Source organism: Sus scrofa, chromosome 10, assembly GCF_000003025.6.
Source record: "Sus scrofa isolate TJ Tabasco breed Duroc chromosome 10, Sscrofa11.1, whole genome shotgun sequence".
Classification (NCBI taxonomy): Eukaryota; Metazoa; Chordata; class Mammalia; order Artiodactyla; family Suidae; genus Sus; species Sus scrofa.
The window spans coordinates 59,908,831-59,930,090 of record NC_010452.4 but is presented as its reverse complement, the minus strand read 5'-3'; the positions used below and the strand labels follow the sequence as shown (position 1 = coordinate 59,930,090).

General features: G+C 38.4%; 1 protein-coding gene across 1 annotated transcript in view; it reads right to left on the bottom strand.

Annotated features, from left to right (window-relative positions):
- UPF2 (UPF2 regulator of nonsense transcripts homolog (yeast)) overlaps positions 1–21,260 on the bottom strand; it is a 100,298-nt gene that overhangs the window by 63,313 nt on the left and 15,725 nt on the right. Inside the window, 5 exon segments of the mRNA XM_021064994.1 lie at positions 3,282–3,367; positions 10,348–10,451; positions 11,537–11,686; positions 15,217–15,414; positions 16,406–16,566. Of these exon segments, the coding sequence (XP_020920653.1) occupies positions 3,282–3,367; positions 10,348–10,451; positions 11,537–11,686; positions 15,217–15,414; positions 16,406–16,566 (699 nt within the window).

Genomic DNA, 21,260 nt, shown 5'->3' with positions numbered 1-21,260 from the left:
CTAGGCAAGAGAGCTGAATTTTCTACCACATACAAATACACATAAAACCTTCAGGTCCTCACAATCATAGGCACTATTAGATAATGCATACTGGTTTTCTCGGCTGGCTCTGGATAAATGGGTCAAACGGATAAAGGAGGGAATCCTGGCCGTAGAGGAGAATAAAGATGTTCCCGAAGATTCATGTCCTTTGAAGGCAGTGAGGGGTGGGGTTGTGCGGAAGATGCTACACAAAGAGGAAGGCTTCGCTTTTCCCAAAAAACATCTGTAGAATGTTCATGAAAAGTGACCATATAATAGCTTGCAAAGAAAATTTCAAAAAATTCCAAAAAGTAAAAATAACACAAGATTCTCTAACCACAGTGCAATAAAAATATGAATTATTAACTAAACCAGAAGAAAAAGCAGTCCTACTACCTGGAAATTTCAAACTTCTCTCAAATATCTCCTTAGGTATAACAAAGGAAATACAAACGAAGTGGAAAATCTCTAGAAAACTTAAAAAAAGAAATCACCACATGTCAGAACTAAGAGATTCAGCTAAAACCAGAGTCAGAAGACAGCAATATATTAAATGCCAAAAAGGAACAAAATGAAAGAAAGAAACCAAAAAAGATGAAAATAAATATAAAAGCTAAAAAATGAGTAAGAAAACAGTAAAAGAGTAGAATACATAAATAATCTAGAAGGTGGGTTTTGTGTGCATTGAGTGTGAAAAAAACTAAAACAAATAAACCACTAGCTAACATAATAAAGAGGAGAAAGAAAGGAAAAGTACAAATACAAGACTGTTTGAAATGTCCAAAGAGGTATGCGTGGGTGTGGATATATACACATAGTATATATAAAGTACATGCATTAAAAGCATATATATGAATATAGTATATTCATGAAAAGAAATACCGCAGCTTAAAAAAAAAAAGAACAACAGGGAGTTCCCATGGTGGTGCCACGGTAACAAACCCGACTAATATCCAAGAGGACGTGGGTTCAAGCCCTGGCCTTGCTCAATGGTTTAAGGACCTGGGGTTGCTGTGGCTGTGGTGTAGGCCGGCAGCTATAGCTCTGACTCGGCTGTGGCTGTGGTGTAGGCCGGCAGCTATAGCTCTGACTCGACCCCCAGCCTAGGAACTTCCATATGCCGCAGGTGGGGCCCTAAAAAGAAAAAAAAGAGAAAAAAAAAAGGGGGCAAGGGAAATCTTTATGTACTGATAATAAAAAGATTTCCAAGATATACTGTTAAGTGAAAACAGTACAGTCAGAACAATGAGTACAATAAGTTACCCTTATGCAAAAAAACAGGAAATATAAGAATCTATAACTGTATGTTCTTGTACATGCAAAAGAAACTCTGGAAGGACAGGCAAACATCTGGAAGGACAGGCAAACATCAGGACAGGCAAACAAAACCCATCTCCTATTGGGTTTTGTTTTTGTTTTTGTTTTTTTGTCTTTTCTAGGGCCGCACCCGAGGCATATGGAGGTTCCCAGGCTAGGGGTCTAACCAGAACTGTGGCCGCTGACCTATGCCAGAGCCACAGCAATGCGGGATCTGAGCCGAGTCTGCAACCTACACTACAGCTCATGGCAACAGCTGATCCTTAACCCACTGAGCGAGGCCAGGGATCGAACCCGAAACCTCATGGTTCCTAGTCGGATTCGTTAACCACTGAGCCACGATGGGAACTCCAGTTGTCTCCTATTGGGAAACATAGGAACTGGGAGGGTGAGGAGATAGGAACAGGAAGAATACTTTTCAGCAGAATGCTTTTTTTACATTTTAGGGATTTGAATACTGTGAATGCAGTACTTATTTTTTAATAAAATTTTGTATTTGCTTATGACCAATATTAATTCATCAAGTATTTTCAAGCACTCACTGTGTACCAAACACTACACCTGATGTTGGAGATGCCCAAAATAAAAGGAGCTAGTCCTCTTTCAAAGGGCTGATAGTTCTTACAGCTCCACAGGAATACAGGCAGCAAAGCAACACTGGGCTATACATCATATGCCTAATGTAATGTGCCTAATTATTTGTATGTATGAAAATACTATGTGAACGCTATAAAGAACACCTATATACACATGAGGGAAATAAGGATTGCTGTTCAGAAAGGCTAACTCAGACTGCATTCAAGACTAAGCCAGAGAATTTCAGTGGAAAGATACAGGATATCCCATACAGAGCAGAAACCAGAGGCTTAGAAGTAGAGAGCAAAGGGTATTCAAGAAATCATTACGGATCAGGATTCTGCAAGAAGAGTGGCTAGAATGAAGACCAAAGAAGTTGAAAAGGGGCTAGATAAGAAAGGGTATTATATATCATGTTACATAATTTTATCACCTTCTGTTAAACATTGTGGTAAGTGCTAAGGATAAAAAAGTAAACATGGTCTCGTTCCTGCAGCTTAGTCTAGACAACAATGTCCAGGGAAGCCAAGAAAGAGGTTTTTGCAACAGTATGACGCATGACCTTTCCTGTCTCTAGTTCTTTGCAAGTACTACTGCCTCCATCAAAAGGCTCTCTCCATTCTCTTTCCTCACCCATCCCTTACCTAGCTCCTTCCTTTTTCAGGACTCAGATTCAATGATCCTGCTCAAGGCAGCCTTCTCTGACTCCTGAGACTAAATCATTAAGTTCCACTTGTTGTATACTCCAAAGCATACTGTGATTCTTCTTAGTAACTGCACTTAGAATTCTGCCTTTCTTCTCCTCCAAACCATAAGCTGTGTGAATACAGAAGAGTTGAATCTGTCTTGTTCACCACTGTCTCTATCTCCAGCACTAATCCTAGTACATGGTAGAACCTTAGTAAATGAATAAAACCCTTCCCGATCACTCCACCTGACTATAAGAAACCTAAATTATTATATTTATATATTTCAGGTACATAAGACTATGTAGACTCTTCTTCAAGGCTCCAAAATGCTTTGCATTTTAAATACTTTTATCTTTTTTCCTCTCCTCTCAAACCATAAACTGTCACTTCCTACTACTATGTTTCTAGCAGATTCCAACTACTTCTAATTTGTTTGTATTATTCTTAAACTTTTTCTCTTAAAATAGTAAGAAAGCATCAAAAGAAATATTTCCACTAAAGCTAATGAAATAAGTGGATAAAAATCAATGAGAAACAAGCTCTAGAAAATATGCTAACAATGATAATAACCTCTGTTGATAAGGGATATTTTTAAAGAGATAATTAAATAAGAACATAGGTCTTACAATCATCACTGCAAGGTAAAAACACTAAGAAATTACTCTTTTTTTTACCTACCTTTGTCTGGGAACTATAAAGAGTGCCCGCACCAATTTCTTCCTATTTGCTTTCGTGTTCATGTTCATGCAAAAATCCATTGCTGCCTATAGGAGAAAAAGCAAACTTTTTTCTTAAAAAAAAAAAAAAAAAAAAGAAAAAATTCTCAATTTGGCTACTGAAAGTAGAACCTAGAATGCGACAATGGATTTCTTTTTTCTTTGGGCCACTCCCGCGGCATATGGAGGTTCCCAGGCTAGGGGTCCAATCGGAGCTGTAGCCACTGGCCTACACCAGAGCCACAGCAACGCGGGATCCGAGCCACATCTGCAACCTACACCACAGCTCACGGCAACGCCGGATCGTTAACCCACTGAGCAAGGGCAGGGACCGAACCCACAACCTCATGGTTCCTAGTCAGATTTGTTAACCACTTGATGGGAACTCCTTTTTTTTTTTGTCTTTTCAACAATGGATTTCTAACAGTTCCTAAACACTTCACAATGGTTCTAAGACATTAGTATTATAAGCATATCCCAAACTTTAAAGATCACAAAGCGTAAACTCCTCTTCCTTATATATCTCAAAATACATTTCATAAACCTTTTAATTGCAACCTAGTGTTAGAAATAGAACTTAAGTGGGTAGACTGAAGACCTAGCATGACATGTTTGGCAAATGAATATATGTAATCAATGCCTTTGATCTCATCAAAGTCAAATAAATCAACATTAGCATCAGGAAAATTTTTTGGGTGTTTTGTTTTTCTTGTATTTTTAGGGCCACACCCACAGCATATGGAAGTTTCCAGGCCAGGGGTTGAATCAGAGGTACAGCAGCAGGCCTATGCCACGGTCACAGCAACTCAGGATCCAAGCTGCATCTGTGATCTACAGCACAGATCACAGCAGTGCCGAACCCACTGAGCGAAGTCAGGGATCAAACCCACATCCTCATGGATACAAGTCAGGTTCATTATGCTGGGCCACGATGGGAAATCAGGAAAATTCTGACAGACTGTTACAAAGCAGAAAGAAGCCAGGAGCCAGGAATCTACTAATGCTAATAAGGATAACCAAAAAGGAATAAAAATAACTAGTTACGAGAAACTAGACACAGATTATCCCCAGAATCATGTAAAAGTGCCTAAACACTGACTAAAAAGGTTTATTGCCAACAGTCAGTTCTGAAAAGCTACAGAAGCCACCTCAAAGGACTACAGTAAATACCCACAATTGTTATTTAGTAGAGCAATCCACTATTCTATATTTTAACTATAAAAATGGGTTTGATATCTCACAAATATGTCTAACAATCTAATACAGGTATAGAAGAAAAGCTAGGAGAGGTATATGTTCTGGGAAGCCACTAAAAACAAAACTATGAATAATAGGGGTTTTTTGGTTTGCTTTTTTTGCCCCCCCCTCCTTTTTTTTAGGACCACACCCTTGGCACAAGGAAGTTCCCAGGCTGAGGGTCAAATCAGAGCTATAACTGCGGGCCTACACCAGAGCCACAGCAACAAAGGATCCAGACCGCATCTATGACCTATACCACACCTCACAGCAACACTGGATCCTTAACCCACTGAGCAAGGCCAGGGATTGAACCCGCATCCTCATGGATACTAGGCAGATTTGTTTCCGCTGAGCCATGATGGGAACTCCGAGTAATTGCTTTTTTAAAATACAGGTATATGTATTTTTTGACCATTAAAAAGATTTTCAATATACATGGTTTAAGAAAATAAGTTTAAATTACACTTTAAAAAGGAATAAACTATTATCAAATATCCTTTGGAGTACCTTACATATTTCCTTCTATGAGTTCCCATAGGTGGGTTAAGGATCCAGAGTTGCCATGAGCTGTGGTGTAAGTCGCAGATGCAGCTCGAATCCCATGGTGCTGTGGCTGTGGTGCAGGCCGGTAGCTGTAGCTCCAATGTGACCCCTAGCCTGTGCACTTCCATGTGCTGCATGTGCGGCCCTAAAAAGAAAAAGAAAAATTTTCCTTCTATAGGTTCACATGATTATTTTATCATTAATCACATCTTTAGGTAGATTTAAGGATCAGATGCAAATAAAAAGATCCTCAGACTTTCCTCAACTACAAAGGATTTCAACTGCTGAGTAACGCGCTCACTGAAACACTTCCCATTTGGTTAAAGCTTTTGATGAAATAAATGGCACAACTAGTGTTGATTAGATTCAAACCTACGAAGCTAACTCACATTGAAAATACTCCCCAAGATTGAAACTTTATATGTGCATTAGTCAAAAGACTAAAACCAATTTAAATTTTTTCTTCTGCTTGTAAAGGAGTATAATAACATTAACGTTTATAACATTAAAGCTTATTATAACTAATCAGAATAACAAAGAAAATCTGAAAGTACACTAAAGTTCCTTCAAGCAATTCACCCATATGAAACACTGAAAAATTCCAGGAGTTCTCTTGTGGTGCAACGTTGTCACTGCACCAGCTTGGGTCAGTGCTATGGCACAGCTTCAATTCCTGACCCAGAAACTTCCACATGCCCCAGTTATGGCCAAAAAAAAAGAAAAAAAGAAAAATTCTAGACTCGTATAATAAAAATCCCAAAGGTCATATACTCAGAAAACTGGTTAACACTGGAAAACTTCACACACAAACCACTCAAATCAACATTTTAAAAAATTATTTTAAAAAATTATAATGGTTAATAATGGCCTATTTCATCATAAATTAGGAAACCAAAAATAAAATGTACTTCAATAGATATTTTAGGACATTATCCTTTAAAATACAAACATACTTTACATGACCCATGAAATAAATTTTATAAAAACAGAGAAGGCAATAAACACTTTTCCTACCACAGTAATCAAAGGTCAGTTAAATGGGAAAAAAACATAATGCTCAAAATTCTGCAAAAACTAGGAGTTCGTAAAACATGTCAATGCTTGGTAGACACAGTAATACCTCGATAAATGTGTAGAATAAATGAATAAAAGACTACCTGAGTGAGAAAAACTACCAGAATTCATAAGTTTGAGAAAATCAAAAAGAAAAAATGTTTCACATGTACATTAATTCTCAGATTTAACCAGTCCTGCCCTTTAGAGAGAAACAAAAACAAAGGAATCACTGTGGTGGTGTCTGTCTGCCAGGTTACAACTGCTGCCTGCTCAAAACTCAACAAGCAGTTTTTTGAAAACTTGTTTCAAAACGTTTTCAGTAAATCAAAGACTATTCAACAATCGTTTTTTATTTTATTAAGTAAAAATAAATTCTTCTGATCATCAAATGCACATAGAAATAGGCATCACCACCAATGACATTACTTGCAGAAAATCACCTAAATCTTCACTGTGCATTATATATTATTACATAATTATTGAATTCAAAATAATTCTTAGATTTTTCTACTTCTCAACTACTTTTCCCTCTTAAGCCATGTGAAGCGTTGCCAATATACATGGAATAATTTCTTTCATGAGGAAGCTGACTCCCAGAGGAACTCACTGGGGTCCAATAGGGAAGGGTAAGTATAGCATCCTGTTTTCCATCTGAACCTCCAAGAGCTCATCCAGAATTTATTATGTGGTCATTACTGGTAAGAGCTCTTAATACTGAACTGGGTGCTGCAGGATATTTTCCAATACAGATTCACACCTGATCTTCCCATTCAACTTTCAGTACGGCACTCAAAGGAGGTTGGAGGGGTGCCCACAGGCATGTCAAGGTATCTCTCTCATCCTGTTTCCAGCCAATGAACATATGAAAATTGAGCAGGGGAAAGACTGTCATATCCCAACCTTAAAAAAATAAGCAACTGTTTAAGAGGTAGTTTCTGCTCTATTCTACAGAAGAAAGAAAAAAAGAGACTCTAAAGAAAACAGAAATAGGAGTTTCCACTGTGGTGCAGTGGCTTAGGAATTCGACTGAGGCAGCTCAGGTCACTCCAGAGGTAACCCCTGGCACCGTGCAGTGGACTAAAGGATCCAGTTGGGTTACAGGATCCAGCACTGCAGTAGCTATGACTGACATTCAATCCCTGGCCCAGGAACTTCCATGTGCCATGGGTGCAGCCATTTAAAACAAACAAACAAAAAAAAAACAAAAACCAGAAAGAAATGCTATAATTACTAAGTTTTTGAAAACTATACAACGACCTAATCACTTCTAGTGATTACCCAATGTGGATCCAAGCCTATCTGATTACATGAATAGGTACTGAAATACAAATTAAATTATTTGTAAAAAAGCTAACAAGCTGAAGGTCAAAAAACAATCTAATATCTGTAGTTCTTTATAGGGAACCATCAAAACATTATGGGGTGTGGGGAGATAAAAGATTATATTACATCTTAACTAAAAACTGGCCTAATGCAATGATTTTCAAACTTTGACGTTCAAGAGTCCTTTACAACTCTTAAGAACTAACTTTATGTGGGCTAATATGTTTATCAGCATTTACTGTTTTAGAAGTTAAAACTGAGAAATTTTTAAAATATTAATTCACTTAAAATACCAATAAGCAGGGGAGTCCCCATTGTGGCTCAGTGGGTTAAGAACCCAAATAGTATCCATGAGAATGCAGGTTCAATCCCTGGCCTCGCTCAGTGGGTTAAGGATCTGGCATTGCTGCAAGTTGTTGCATAGGTCACAGATGCACCTCAGATCTGGCATTGCTTTGGCTATGGTATATGCCAGCTCAAACTCTGATTCGACCCTGAGTCAGGGAACTTCCAGGGAAGGGAAAAAAAACCCCAATATTGGAGTCCCCTCTGTGCCACAATGGGTTAAGAATCCACCTCAATGCGGCAGCTTGAGTCACTGCAGAGGCGTTTCAATCCCCAGCCCAACACAGTAGGTTAAGGGATCTGGAGGCTGCTGCAGCTACAGAGTACGTCACAGCTGAGTCTCGGATGCAGTCCCTGGCCTGGGAAGTTCTACATGCCATGGGTGTGGCCATAAAAATAAAAATAAATTTTAAAAAGAGTGGGGGAGTAAATACCAACAGGGAATTCTGCTGTGGCACAGTGGATTAAGGATCCAGTATTGCCACAGCTGTGGCACAGGTTGCAGCTGCAGCTCAGACTCAATCCCTGGCCCAGAAACTTCCATATGCTGGGAACTTCTACATGCATTGGGTTCAGTTGAAAAAGAAAAAACTGGAGTTCCCGTCGTGGCACAGTGGTTAACGAATCCAACTAAGAACCACGAGGTTGCGGGTTCCATTTCTGGCCTTGCTCAGTGGGTTAAGGATCTGGCGTTGCTGTGAGCTGTGGTGTGGGTCGCAGACGCGGCTCAGATCCCGTGTTGCTGTGGCTCTGGTGTAGGCCAGCAGTACAGCTCCGATTCGACCCCTAGCCTGGGAACATCCATATGCTGCAGGAGCGGCCCAAGAAATAGCAAAAAAAAAAAAAAAAAAAAAAAAAGAAAAAACAAAACAATAAACTTATTAGTTGTTAACATTTTGTAGAAAAATTTTTTTAATTAAAATGACAAGAATGGCACTCAGAAGATGGCTGGATTCTCATACCAATTATGCATTCAACTTACTGTGATGTGTTGTTTAGGATGAAGCATATGAAGAACCCCCAGTTTCACACATATATGGAGTTGAAAAAGGAGGTGTATTTTAATATCCTTTTCAGTAATTTTAAGTAGATATTCTTTGATATTTTACCAAAACTTGACAAGTGGGCTTCTTAACCATTAGTCCACAAAGTGAAATCTGAAGCCATGTCAATGAACTTTTCATGCTCTATTAGATTAAAATCCATTGGTTCATCTTGAACTCAGAGTGGATTTTTAATACCCAAGCAAAATTTTGTTGACTTGTGTATTGCTCACTGAGAATAGTGGTTCACCGAGCTTTGCAGATCTTTCAAACACTTAGATAATATTTTTAATTATATTATTTAATATCACCACCAATCTTACTAGAAAAGTCTCATCACTGAAGTCTCTTCAGAAAAGAACTGGAAAGCTGTCAAACTTACAGGTGGTGGACCTAAGTAAGTATGCCAAAATTCTAATTTTTGTTGGAAACTCAAATCATAAACTGGCAGTAAATACTTCTGTTTCCCTTGAAATGAGAGGCTCATTTTATGTTAGAAAAATGGCTGCTAAATAACCAAGGTTTCTTTTTTCTTTTCTTCTTTTTTTTTCGCTTTTTAGGGCTGCATGTGCAGTATACGTAAATTCCGAGGCTAGGGGTCAAACTGACACTATAGCTGCCAGCCACAGCCACAACCACAGCAACGTGGGATCTGAACGAAGCCAGGGATTGAACCCAAGCCAGGGATTGAACCCAAGTTTTCATGGGTACTACGGGAACTCCATACCCAAGTTTGAGTAACTACACCATTCATCAGTTCTTTCAAAAATGGTATTCTATGTAAAAAGCAACTAGTTTAGCTTGCAAGTCAATCACACACGTGGCTTTTTTAGACCACCTGAGACAGTACACATGCTCACATTTCATCAGATTAAAAAGTGTACTCAAAGGTTGAAATGAAGGAATTCCTGTCGTGGCTCAGTGGTTAACGAATCCAACTAGGAACCATGAGGTTGAGGGTTCGATCCCTGGCCTCGCTCAGTGGGTTAAGGATCCGGCATTGCTGTGAGCTGTGGTGTAGGTCATATGTGCGGCTCGGATCCTATGTTGCTATGGCTGTGGCGTAGGCCAGCAGCTACAGCTCCGATTAGACTCCTAGCCTGGGAACCTCCACATGCCACGGGAGCGGCCCTAGGAAAGGCAAAAAGACAAAAAAAAAAAAGGTTGAAATAAAATAAAATCACTAATTTTTATGGATTCAGCAAAGAGATTCTTTTTATTTTTTTATTATTTTTGGTCTTGTGTCTTTCTTTAAGGCCGCACCCATGGTATATGGCCGGCAAGATTCCAGACGACGTTCCACCCCCAAACATCTACAAATTGGCTCCAATTGTATGTGTTTAATTTTGGATTCCCATATAAGATTCCACCTGAAGAAATGGTTCATCTATGGCCAAAGCAGTTCAAAAACCACAGTCATTTGTAATTAGAGCAATCCTACAAGGTCTATGCACTTGTCAAAGCCACCGAAAAGCATACCTTGTCTATGAGATCACGGTTGACACAGTTGGGCAATTGCTGGAGGAAAGCATCAACTATGAGCTTGAGATGAGATCCAGTGCTGGCTTCTTCATCCTCTTGTTCTAACATAAAATTAGTTTTTAAATAGGTTTTAAAAATACACAGACAATATAAGAATGCAAACATCCAATAATAAGTTATTTATGACATAGAAAATCTAGAGCACTTTTCTCACTTATGAAAAAGTAAAGCATTTTTTTTGAGATATTACCCTGGAATGTTTGAGTATCTCTAGAATCAGAACCCTAAATCACTACCGTCTTTCAGTGATCAGCTATAAAAAGGCAAACTTGGAGTTCCCATCGTGGCTCAGTGGTTAGCGAAACCAACTACCATCGATGACGATGCAGATTCAATCCCTGGCCTCGCTCAGTGGGTTAAGGATCTAGCGTTGCTGTGAGCTGTGGTGTAGGTGGCAGATGTAGCTTGGATCCCGACTAGCTGTGGCTGTGGTGTAGGCCAGAAGATGTAGCTTCGATCAGACTCCTAGCCTGGGAACCTCCATACGCCATGAGTGCAGCCCTAAAAAAACCAAAAGACCAAAAAAAAAAAAAAAGGCAACATTTTACATGAAGTACAAAATCTAAATCCTAAGTTGCATGTGGTTCTAGAGTACATCTGTTATTTCCATCTGTCGAGCACCCCCTCTCCCATGTCTTCAAACAACAATGCGATCACCTGGAAGGTGATCCTTGGCACTCTGATGGGGCAGCCCAGACACCACGCTCGCTTTCAGCCATGGTCAACACGACACAGAACTAGCCAAGTCCCTCCTTGATGTTTATACACAGACAGTGGGAGAGAACCCCCGTTTTCCTCGGATGTCACTAGCTGGTCCGAGCCAGGCGCAGCCTCCTGCCATGCCCCTCCCTTCTTCATGATGTGGAGAGCGCCTCGGCAGTAGTAAACAATGAAGTCCACAGAGAGAAAAGCAATACTGACAGAAGGTAGACTTCTAATAGACTCCTAACTAATAAAGAACCTGATAGGAAGTACTCAGGAAAAAATTAACAATGTGCTATTTTCAGCACTAAATACATTACTCAATTATAAAGACAGATAAAATTATCACAGATGATATACACAGGCAAGAGCTTTGCGTATAAAAAATAATCAAAAATCGAAAATTTTGGCAGAAGTTTTTTACCTTGTTCATCAAGAAGTTTCTTCGTAAGATCTTCAGCTTCATCTCCACCCTCTAACTCCAACGGATCATCATTAATTTCTAGGTTCTCCAACTCAAGCTCCAAATCATCAGGATTTGGTATCTCCTTATTATCCTTAGGTTCTTTTGCTTCTGTTTAAAAATCAAAAAATATCTCTAAATTAAAACTCATACTGAAATCCTGCTGCAAAAAGTACAGAAAGATTCACAAAATCTGCATCATTTGTCTACACTAGAATCTACACTTACACCTGGCAAGAGATTTAATACATTCAGAATTTTAAAAATGCATTATGTTCACTGAGAGCAAAGACCATGACGTCTTTTCGGTATGCCGTCTGTTCACTGAAGAATGGATGGAGAGACTGATGAATAAAGACATACATAGCATGAGGATTTGTGATAAAGATGGGAGAAAATAAAGCTGACTAGATCAAGTGGACTCAAATTAAGAAGGATCTAAAAGGAGTTCCCGTCGTGGCGCAGTGGTTAACAAATCCGACTAGGAACCATGAGGTTGCGGGTTCGATCCCTGCCCTTGCTCAGTGGGTTAAGGATCCGGCGTTGCCGTGAGCTGTGGTGTAGGTTGCAGACGTGGCTCGGATCCCTCGTTGCTGTGGCTCTGGCGTAGGCTGGCGGCTGCAGCTCCGATTCGACCCCTAGCCTTGGGAACCTCCATATGCCGCGGGAGCGGCCCAAGAAATAGCAACAACAACAACAACAACAAAAAGTCAAAAGACAAAAAAAAAAAAAAAGTAGCTAAAAAAAAAAAAAAAAGAAGGATCTAAAACTCTCAAGTTGAGGAGTTCAGACTTTGTCTTTGACAGAGTATGTCTTTGGTGGGTGGTCTAGGGCAAGAGATAAAACTGTAATGTGATATGATTTGAAAATTAATCTACCAAAAATATGCAGACTAGATGTAGACATAGAAAGATGTAGAAAGACCAATTAGGGAAACATCCTTATAATTAGATACCAGGAGTTAGAGACAACCAAAAACTTCGAGTTGCCAGAAATTGTAGATAAAAAAGAAAGAAGAACTGAACTGGATGGATTTCAGCAAGATTGGCAGTGTTGATAACTGTTGCTGGGTGATAGGTAACTGCCAATTTACTCTACCAGCCTTACATTTGTGTTTGAAAATCTTCCTAAGTAAAAAGCTAGAAAACCCAAGTTCAAGAATTTATGCTTAAAAGAGTGGTAGAATTACAGCATAAATGACTAAAATTCCAGTTGACCCTTGGAATAACACAGGTTTGAACTGCCCATGGCCACCTACACACAGATTTTTCTCAGCAGCAAACACCACGGTACCACATGATCCACAGTCTGGGTGAATTCACTGGCATGCAGAACTATGAATGTGCACAGCCAATTACAGGACTGACTGTAAATTGTGCTCAGATTTTCCACTGCACAGAGGGTGGCGCCCCAACCCCCACCTTGTTCAAGGGTCAAATGCATTACATTTCTCAGCCCCATCTTCTCTGACAGGTCCTGATCTCATAATTTCTGCACTGAAAGTGGAAATGTTTTACTGATACAGGATGCCATAACGTATTTGGAAGAATCAAAGCTCTAGTATGGGTTGGCTTTGCTACCTCTAAATGGAGACAGACCATTTTCTCATTCATTCATCCTTTCATTCAAACAACATTTTTATTTCCTTTTTTGGCTGCCTCATGGCATATGGAGTTCTGGGCCAGTGATCAGATCCAAGCTGCAGTTACAACCTATGCCACAGATGTAGCAATGCCAGATTCTTTCACCCCCAGTGCCAGGCCGGGATTAAATCTGTGTCCAGGCACTCCAGGAAGCCTGCCAATTCCATTGTACCACAGCAGGAACTCCTCAACCAATATTTAAATTCCTACTACATGCTAGGCACTAAGGATATAACTTTGTAACAGACAAAACTTCTGTGTTTATGGAGCAAACATTCACTCCCCAGCATTCCCTGACGTCTATCAAAAATCCAGCATTTACTGATTAGCTGTTGAACGTTCCTAGAAGAACTTAAGACGTGACCCTGCTCCGAAGACATGTACACTCTACTGAGGGAATCAAACTAGAATGCATGAAGGAGTCAAGTAGGATATGGTGAGGAGAGAAAACAGCAATGTACGAAGGCCAAGAGGCAAGAAGACTGGCCTACTGCAGAGGCTAAAATGGAGAGACAAAGTAAGGGTAATGTGTTCTGAGCCCTGTAAGGGAGGCTAGGCCATGCCATGGTGTTTGGAGGGTTGGGGTATTTTTGACTTAAGGTATTTCAAACTTACAGTGGGTATTTTAGGACATAACCCCATCATAAGCAGAGGGAGATCTATATACAGTAGCCCAGGCTAAGAGGTGAGATGGTTTAGATTAGAAAAGTAGCAATAAAGATAAATCAAATCTGAGATATATCTAAGAGGTTGGATTAACCATAAGCAGACTTGGTTACTAAACAGACTACGCTCTTCTCTTCCATCTGACTCTGAGAAACACTGACAGCCAAAAGAGCAAATGAAAGTGGAAGCCCAAGGTAAGAACAAGAAAATCCAGGAAGGTTTGGTACCACAAAAGCCATGGGGAAAAGAAATGCTCCAAGAGGAAAGCAGCAAGTTGAGTTGAATGGTTTTAGAGATCCAACAAGACAAAGACTGGAAGCTGCCCACATGACATAGTGACACGAAGGTGACTGGAAATTTAGGCAAAAGCGGTTTCAGGTAAAGGTAGGGCTGAAGCGAGATTACAGTACACTCAAGAATGAGGAGACAAGAAAGTAAAGAATCCAGATACAGCCAATTTCCTCAGGAGGAATGCTTAACAAAGAGATGGGACAGTAGCTGGAAAAGGACAGGAGGCCCAGGGGGTTTCTGAGTACTCACAATTTGCTTTGATTTGTTTTTTAAAGGATCCAGTAAAGAGGAGAGGGAAAGACTGATTGTTATTAAGACACAGCAAAAGGAAAATGGATGGATATCCTCTTGTTCACTTCTACAATTTGGCAGAATTCCCTTTAGAAAATATGTAACTGGTGTTCAGGACCCCCACTCTATTAATGATCACAAAGCTTCTGACTTCTCTAAAGTAACTTCCTCACAAAGAGTTAAGGATTACCTAGCCTAGAAAGAGCTTCCTTCCCTAACAATCCAACTGGGGGAAATGCAGATCTTACAAAGATTTCACATGAATTAATCACATTATAAATAAACATTTTCAAATTGTTTCACATTAATTTAAATGTTTATCAATCTTTCATGCTCCATTCCATATTATTCTGTCATTCATTTTATAAACCAAATGACTCAAAGTTAGTATTACATAACTAGTAGCTAAAATTTTTTTTTTTTTTTTTTTGTCTTTTTCTTGAGCCGCTCCCACGGCACATGGAGGTTCCCAGGCCAGGGGTCCAATCAGAGCTGTAGCTGCCAGCCTACACCAGAGCCACAGCAACACGGGATCCGAGCCACGTCTGCGACCTACACCACAGCTCACGGCAATGCTGGATCCTCAACCCACTGAGCGAGGGCAGGGATCAAACCTGCAACCTCATGGCGCCTAGTTGGATTCGTTAACCACTGCGCCACAATGGGAACTCCTAAAAAAAATTTTTTTACAAATATTATTTTGAACTAATTTTTATTGCACTTAATAGAAAATTTGTCCTCCAGAATTACCTTTGGAATCATCCTTGTTGGACTCTTTATTCAGACAACTTTTTTCATTATCTTTAAATAAAATGGCTGGAACAAAAGCTTTCAAATCAATGAGGTTCTCATAAAAATTCCGAGCATCTTCGTCTTCCCATATACCACCTTCCAGGTCATATTCTCCAGGTTTACCAGGTGTAAATATGTCAATTCCAGGCCCATGCTCTACAATAAAACCAATCACATGGAATTAAAACCAATGAATCTTGAGTGTTTCAACTGAAAGAAGCTTCTTCAATCAACAAGCACTCTGGACTATTTATGTAACCATCTTTACCATCAGATCACAAACTCTGTTTTAAGTAAAGCTCTAAACCAAACAGACTGGAGTAAAACCTAGGATAAAGAAGCTCTTCTCTTAAATGTTTTAAGCAATGGATATGAGATTAAGTAGCCATTTAATATATTAGGCCTTCCTTCATGAATCTTAAAACCAAAATAAGAAATATGTAAGCCTGGCCATTCCTAAAACTTAAAAGTCCTAAAAGCTCCCACCTCCCTCACAAAGAATTTTTTTTAAGACTCCCAACCCTCTGTACTACTTATATCACAATTATCTTCAAAAGTAGACCATAAGCCCTTAAGAACCATCCTCCTTTTGAAATAAAACTTGGTATAATGCAGACTGCCTCAAATGGTCAATTGATAAATAACTGGAAAGAGGGTAAAGAACCATGAAGAAATACAGATATTTCAGTAGAGGGTGGAAAGCCAGATATATTTACAAACACACACACACACTCTGAGTCTATCTTTACATACAATTATATATTCTTAAATTCAGAACACTAAAAGTTTAATTAACTTCTGGAATTCCCATTGTGGCACAATGGAAACAAATCCAACTAGTATCCATGAGGATCCAGGTTCAATCGCTGACCTCGCTCAGTGGGTTGGTGATCCAGCATTGCTGTGAGCTGTGGTGCAGGTTGCAGATGAGACTTGGATCACGAGTTGCTATGGCTGTGGTGTATGCGGGCAGCTGCAACTCTGATTGGGCCCCTAGCCTGGGAAACTTCATATGCCACAGGTGTGGCCCTAAAAAGCAAAACAAACAAAAACGCCATCCATATTCAATAATACACATCTGACAAGATATAAGTAATTAGTGCTTACTAAAATAATCACGATATATTTTTTTTTAAGGATATCTTACCTTCCGGTGTTGGTTTGTCTTGAGGAAGATCTGGCATATTTTCATCCAAAAGGTCTGCTAAGGATTGAGAATTTGCCAGCAGCTTCTGATAAGACATAGCAAATTCCTCATATTGTTTATGTCTATCTTCACTTAGCTCCCCTTTAGAATGGAGAATACGCCTATAAACAAATGAAATAATCTGATAATCTTACCAAAGCAGATGAGATAATGTATTATTACACTGGGAATGTTCCATGAAATTTGATTTTATCACACAATCTTATTAACAACCTTCAACAACTTATTAATACTTAACATTTCCAAGATATATCTGAAAATTAAAACTTATGTTATCAGATTCACCTAAACAACTAAAAATTTTTATACAATTAAATTTTAACATTGGTTCTTTAGAAAATATGAAGAGCGATTAACAATTATGCCTGCAGATAAACGAAAAAGAAATAAATTTTAAAAAGAACAATTATGTCTGCAGAAATATAAAATTCAATAATATGCCACTAAATAATTTTTAGTATTTTGTCACAGCCATATTCCCCTCAGACATACAAATTAATTTTCAAAAACAACAGGTTACAAAATCAATACCTTTAAACTTATGAATATGATTTGAGATCATGAAACAGCCTACATCTTCCCTGCAGTCAATTCTCACTCTACTGTGCAAGTACTTGTTATTTATCTATTTAACAAATATTAACTGAGCAATCCACTCAAACAAAGCCAGGCCACCGGAGGAGCAGAGGACACAGGTTTTCTTCTATTCTGCAAACAGTTCACTAATAAGCCATCCATAATTAGAAATGTAAAACTAATGAAATGTTTTTTTTTAATTTTCAAACTGTACAGAATCAAGTAAAAATTTTACTCTATTAGTATAGATGACTAAAATGTCTACAGGTGGACCCAATTTTTCTATAACTAAATATTTATGTAGTAAACATCTGGAATTTTTAAACCATTATTAATGCAAATTCAATACGGATTTCAAAAAGTCAATCATAAATTATAAATTCAGCCATTAAGTTTGTTTTTTTTGTTTTTTTTTTGTTTTTTTTTTGTCTTTTTGCCTTTTGTAGGGCCACTTCCCTCAGCATATGGAGGTTCCCAGGCTAGGGTCTAACTGGAGCTGTAGACTCTGGCCTACACCAGAGCCACAGCAACGTGGGATCTGAGCAGAGTCTGCCACATACACCACAGCTCACAACAATGCCGGATCCTTAACCCACTGAGCAAGGCTAGGGATTGAACCCGCAACCTCATGGTTCCTAGTCGGATTCATTAACCACTGCTCCACAATGGGAACTCCAGCCATTAAGCATTTTTGTTCCTTGTTTTGGGTTTTTTTTGTGAACAATGAAGAAAATTAGTTCAAGGTTTTTTTGGTGTTATCTTCTTAAAAGTTATAAAAAAGAAGCAGAAAATCCATGACTAAACTTATTTATCCCTGCTTATCTGGAGCAATTTCCAAGCTTTCCAATCTTAGCCCACTCCTATTCACATAAACCTTCATTTAAATGCTACACCATTTTAAATTTCATCATGTTCTATTTTATAAATATCAGTTCCCATTTACAAGCACAAGATAAATCAACACATTACTATTCATTAAATCCAAATCTTTTTTTCCCCAAATCTGGCCTATTAGGATCTAAAGTAAGAAAATTTCACTCATTTTCTTGTAATTATACATTACACAATATCATTCTACAAACATATTAGTAAAATGCCCAAGATAGTTTAACCATTATCCAAGCTAAAACGTATTCCTCAAAAAGCACTGTCATTAAAGAGTAGTTTCTTTTTCTCTCCAAATATTTATTTCAGACTAAATTTACAGGCAAAAACAAAATTTCAATAAGTTTTATGAATAAATTTTTAAAATTAAAACAAAAATTTAAGCATTTAAAAACATTTAAGTCATGAAAAGAATGACTGCCATTACTTTGAGCTTGTTAGAACTTTTAATTAGAAGTTATGTCATTTTTGGACAGTGGCGCAGCAGAAACGAATCCAACTAGGAACCATGAGGTTGCAGGTTCAATCCCTGGCCTTGCTCAGTGGGTTATGGATCTGGTGTTGCCATAAGCTATGCTGTAGGTCGCAGACGAGGCTCAGATCCAGCATTGCTGTGGCCGTGGTGTGTGTGGCAGCTGTAGCTCCAATGAGACCCCTAGCCTCGGAACTTCCATATGCCGAGGGTGCAGACCTAAAAAGGAAAAAAAAAAAAAAGTTATGTCACTTTTGAAGTTAAAAAAAAAACATTAAAATTAAATGATTTTAATAATTAATACTCAAAAGCAGGCTACTCTAAAATATTCTGTAATTATTAGAAATTGCTATCAAAAAAACTTAAGAGTTTATTCAGAAGCAAATCATGTTAAAAAAGTGGGGGGAAAAAAGCTTAGCTTTTGGTTGGTTTTCTAATCAAATCTTATACTACACAAATCTTATACTACAGAGAAAACAATACAGGATACCAATGAAATAGCATTCGAAGAGTTCTGTTATACACAAAATTTATACAGTCATACAGTTTCCTTGACCATTTTTAAATACACATTTCCTAAACATCTGACTAAACCCACAGAATACAGTTAAGACTACAGACTTCAAGCAGAGAAAGAACCCATCATAGGTGCCTGAACATTCAAAGTCCTTAGAATCATTCAGAGGTTCTAAAGAAATTTAAATGAAAACAATTTTTAATAAGTGTACTATAATGTCAGGGTTTTTTATATAAATTTATGAGGTCCACAGGAAAAATTTCCAGTTTGGTTAAATTTTTAGAAGACCTGTAAGAGCAAATGAAACATACACAGCACATTTGACCCAGAGTACCTTTTCTGCACATCAGTGTAAATCTCACCAAAATTTCTTATGTGAATTCCATAGGAATATATCACTAAGCAAAACCAAGATGAAGATAAGATTCACCAGATATTATTTTAATTACAATCTCTTCAGAAGCACCTCTATTACAGAAAGTTGAAGACATTCTTTTGAGATTGTCATAAATTAGAGGTCTGCAAACTTCTTCTGCAAAGGGCCAGATAATAAATATTTTAAGCTTTGCAGACCATATGGTCTTTGTTGCAATTACTCAACTTTGTCCATATAGCACAAAAGCAGCCAGACAGTATGTAAACAAATGAGTGTGACTATGTTCCAATATAACTTTATTTATGGACACCAAAATTTGAACTTTGTATAATTTTATATTTCACAAAATATCCCTCTTTTGATTCTCCTCAACCATTTAAAAAGGTAAAGACCATTCTTAGCTCACCGGCTATACAAAAATAAGTGATGGGCCTAATCTGACCCACAGACCATAGTTTGCCATCCCTCTCATAACTGAGATAACTGAGTATCACGTTAAATATATAATTTTATAAACAAGTTCACTCCCTCTCGTGCTATCACTGCACTAGGGAGGTACTGGTATCATTTTAAAGACAAACAGTAAAAAATAAAAACAAAACTAATTCCAAGTCTTATTCACTGAAATAAAACATAAGAGGAGTTCCTGCACAACAGGATCACCAGTGTCTCTGGAGCACTGGGATGACAGTTCCATCCCTGGCCCAGCACAGTGGGTTAAGGAGCTGGTGCTGCCAAACTGTGGCTTGGATCTGATCCTTGGCCTAGGAACTCCATGTGCAACAGGGCAGCCCAAGGGGTGGGGGGTTAGACCTCCTTCATTCAATACATGAGACATCACTACCTGGAAGCACCTCTAAGGTATCAAGTACATGTTTGATTTCTGAAGTGTTTTAAATATTGTATTTAATATTGATTTAATATTGTCAAACTGACAAAATCCCCAACAGTTCATTGTGGAATCAAGCATTACATCTTATAAATAAGAACAGCCATAAATGCCGCAAAAATTCAAGTATTGAGATATTTTTCTTTTTTCTATTTTTTCATTTTTACTGTTATTGCCTTTCTTGCTATTTCTTTTATTTTGTACAGTGTTTACTGTTCTGTATTGTTTCTAAAATGATTTCTTTAAAATAAAGCTATGAAAGTTTAAAAAGTCTTACAAACTTTCAAAATCATGAAAAAAGCACAAAGAGAAGTTCTTATTCAAAAATCTTTCTGGGAGTTCCTACTGTGGCACAGTGAGTTAAGAACCTGACCATGTCTCAGGTCACTGCAGAGGCATGGATTCAATCCCCAGCCCAGCAGAGTGGGTGCTGCCACAGCTGTGGCTCAAATTCAATCCCTGGCCAGGAATTTCCATATGCCACAGGTGCAGCCACTGGAAAAAAAACAACTTTCTGAAGGATTGAGCAGGCAATATACTACTAACAGCAAACTAACATTTACTGAATACTTACAATGTGTCAAATACTGTTATTACATGCTTTTAAACATATGAATTCACTGCATTGTTCACATTTACCCCAGAGGTAAAGTACTGTTATTCCATTCTACAGAAGAGAAAATCAAAGCACAGAAATGTGAGGTAACTTGTTACAGAATGAGTAAATGACACCTAAAACTTAAACCCCAGAGTTCCCATCGTGGCTCAGTGGTTAATGAACCTGACTAGCATCCAGGAGGACAAAGGTTCGATCCCTGACCTTGCTCAGCTGCTGTAAGCTGTGGTATAAATCAAAGACGTGGCTCAGATCCCATGTTGCTGTGGCTGTGGCATAGGCTGGCAGCTGTAGCTGATTCGACCCCTAGCCTGGGAACCTCCATATGCCATGAGTGCAGCACTAACAACACAAAAAAAATAAAAACTTAAACCCAGGTAGTCTGGCTCCAGAGTCCATTCTCATAACTACTGGACTACATACTGATTCTGAAATTAAAGTAAAATGATTCACTTGGTACCCTA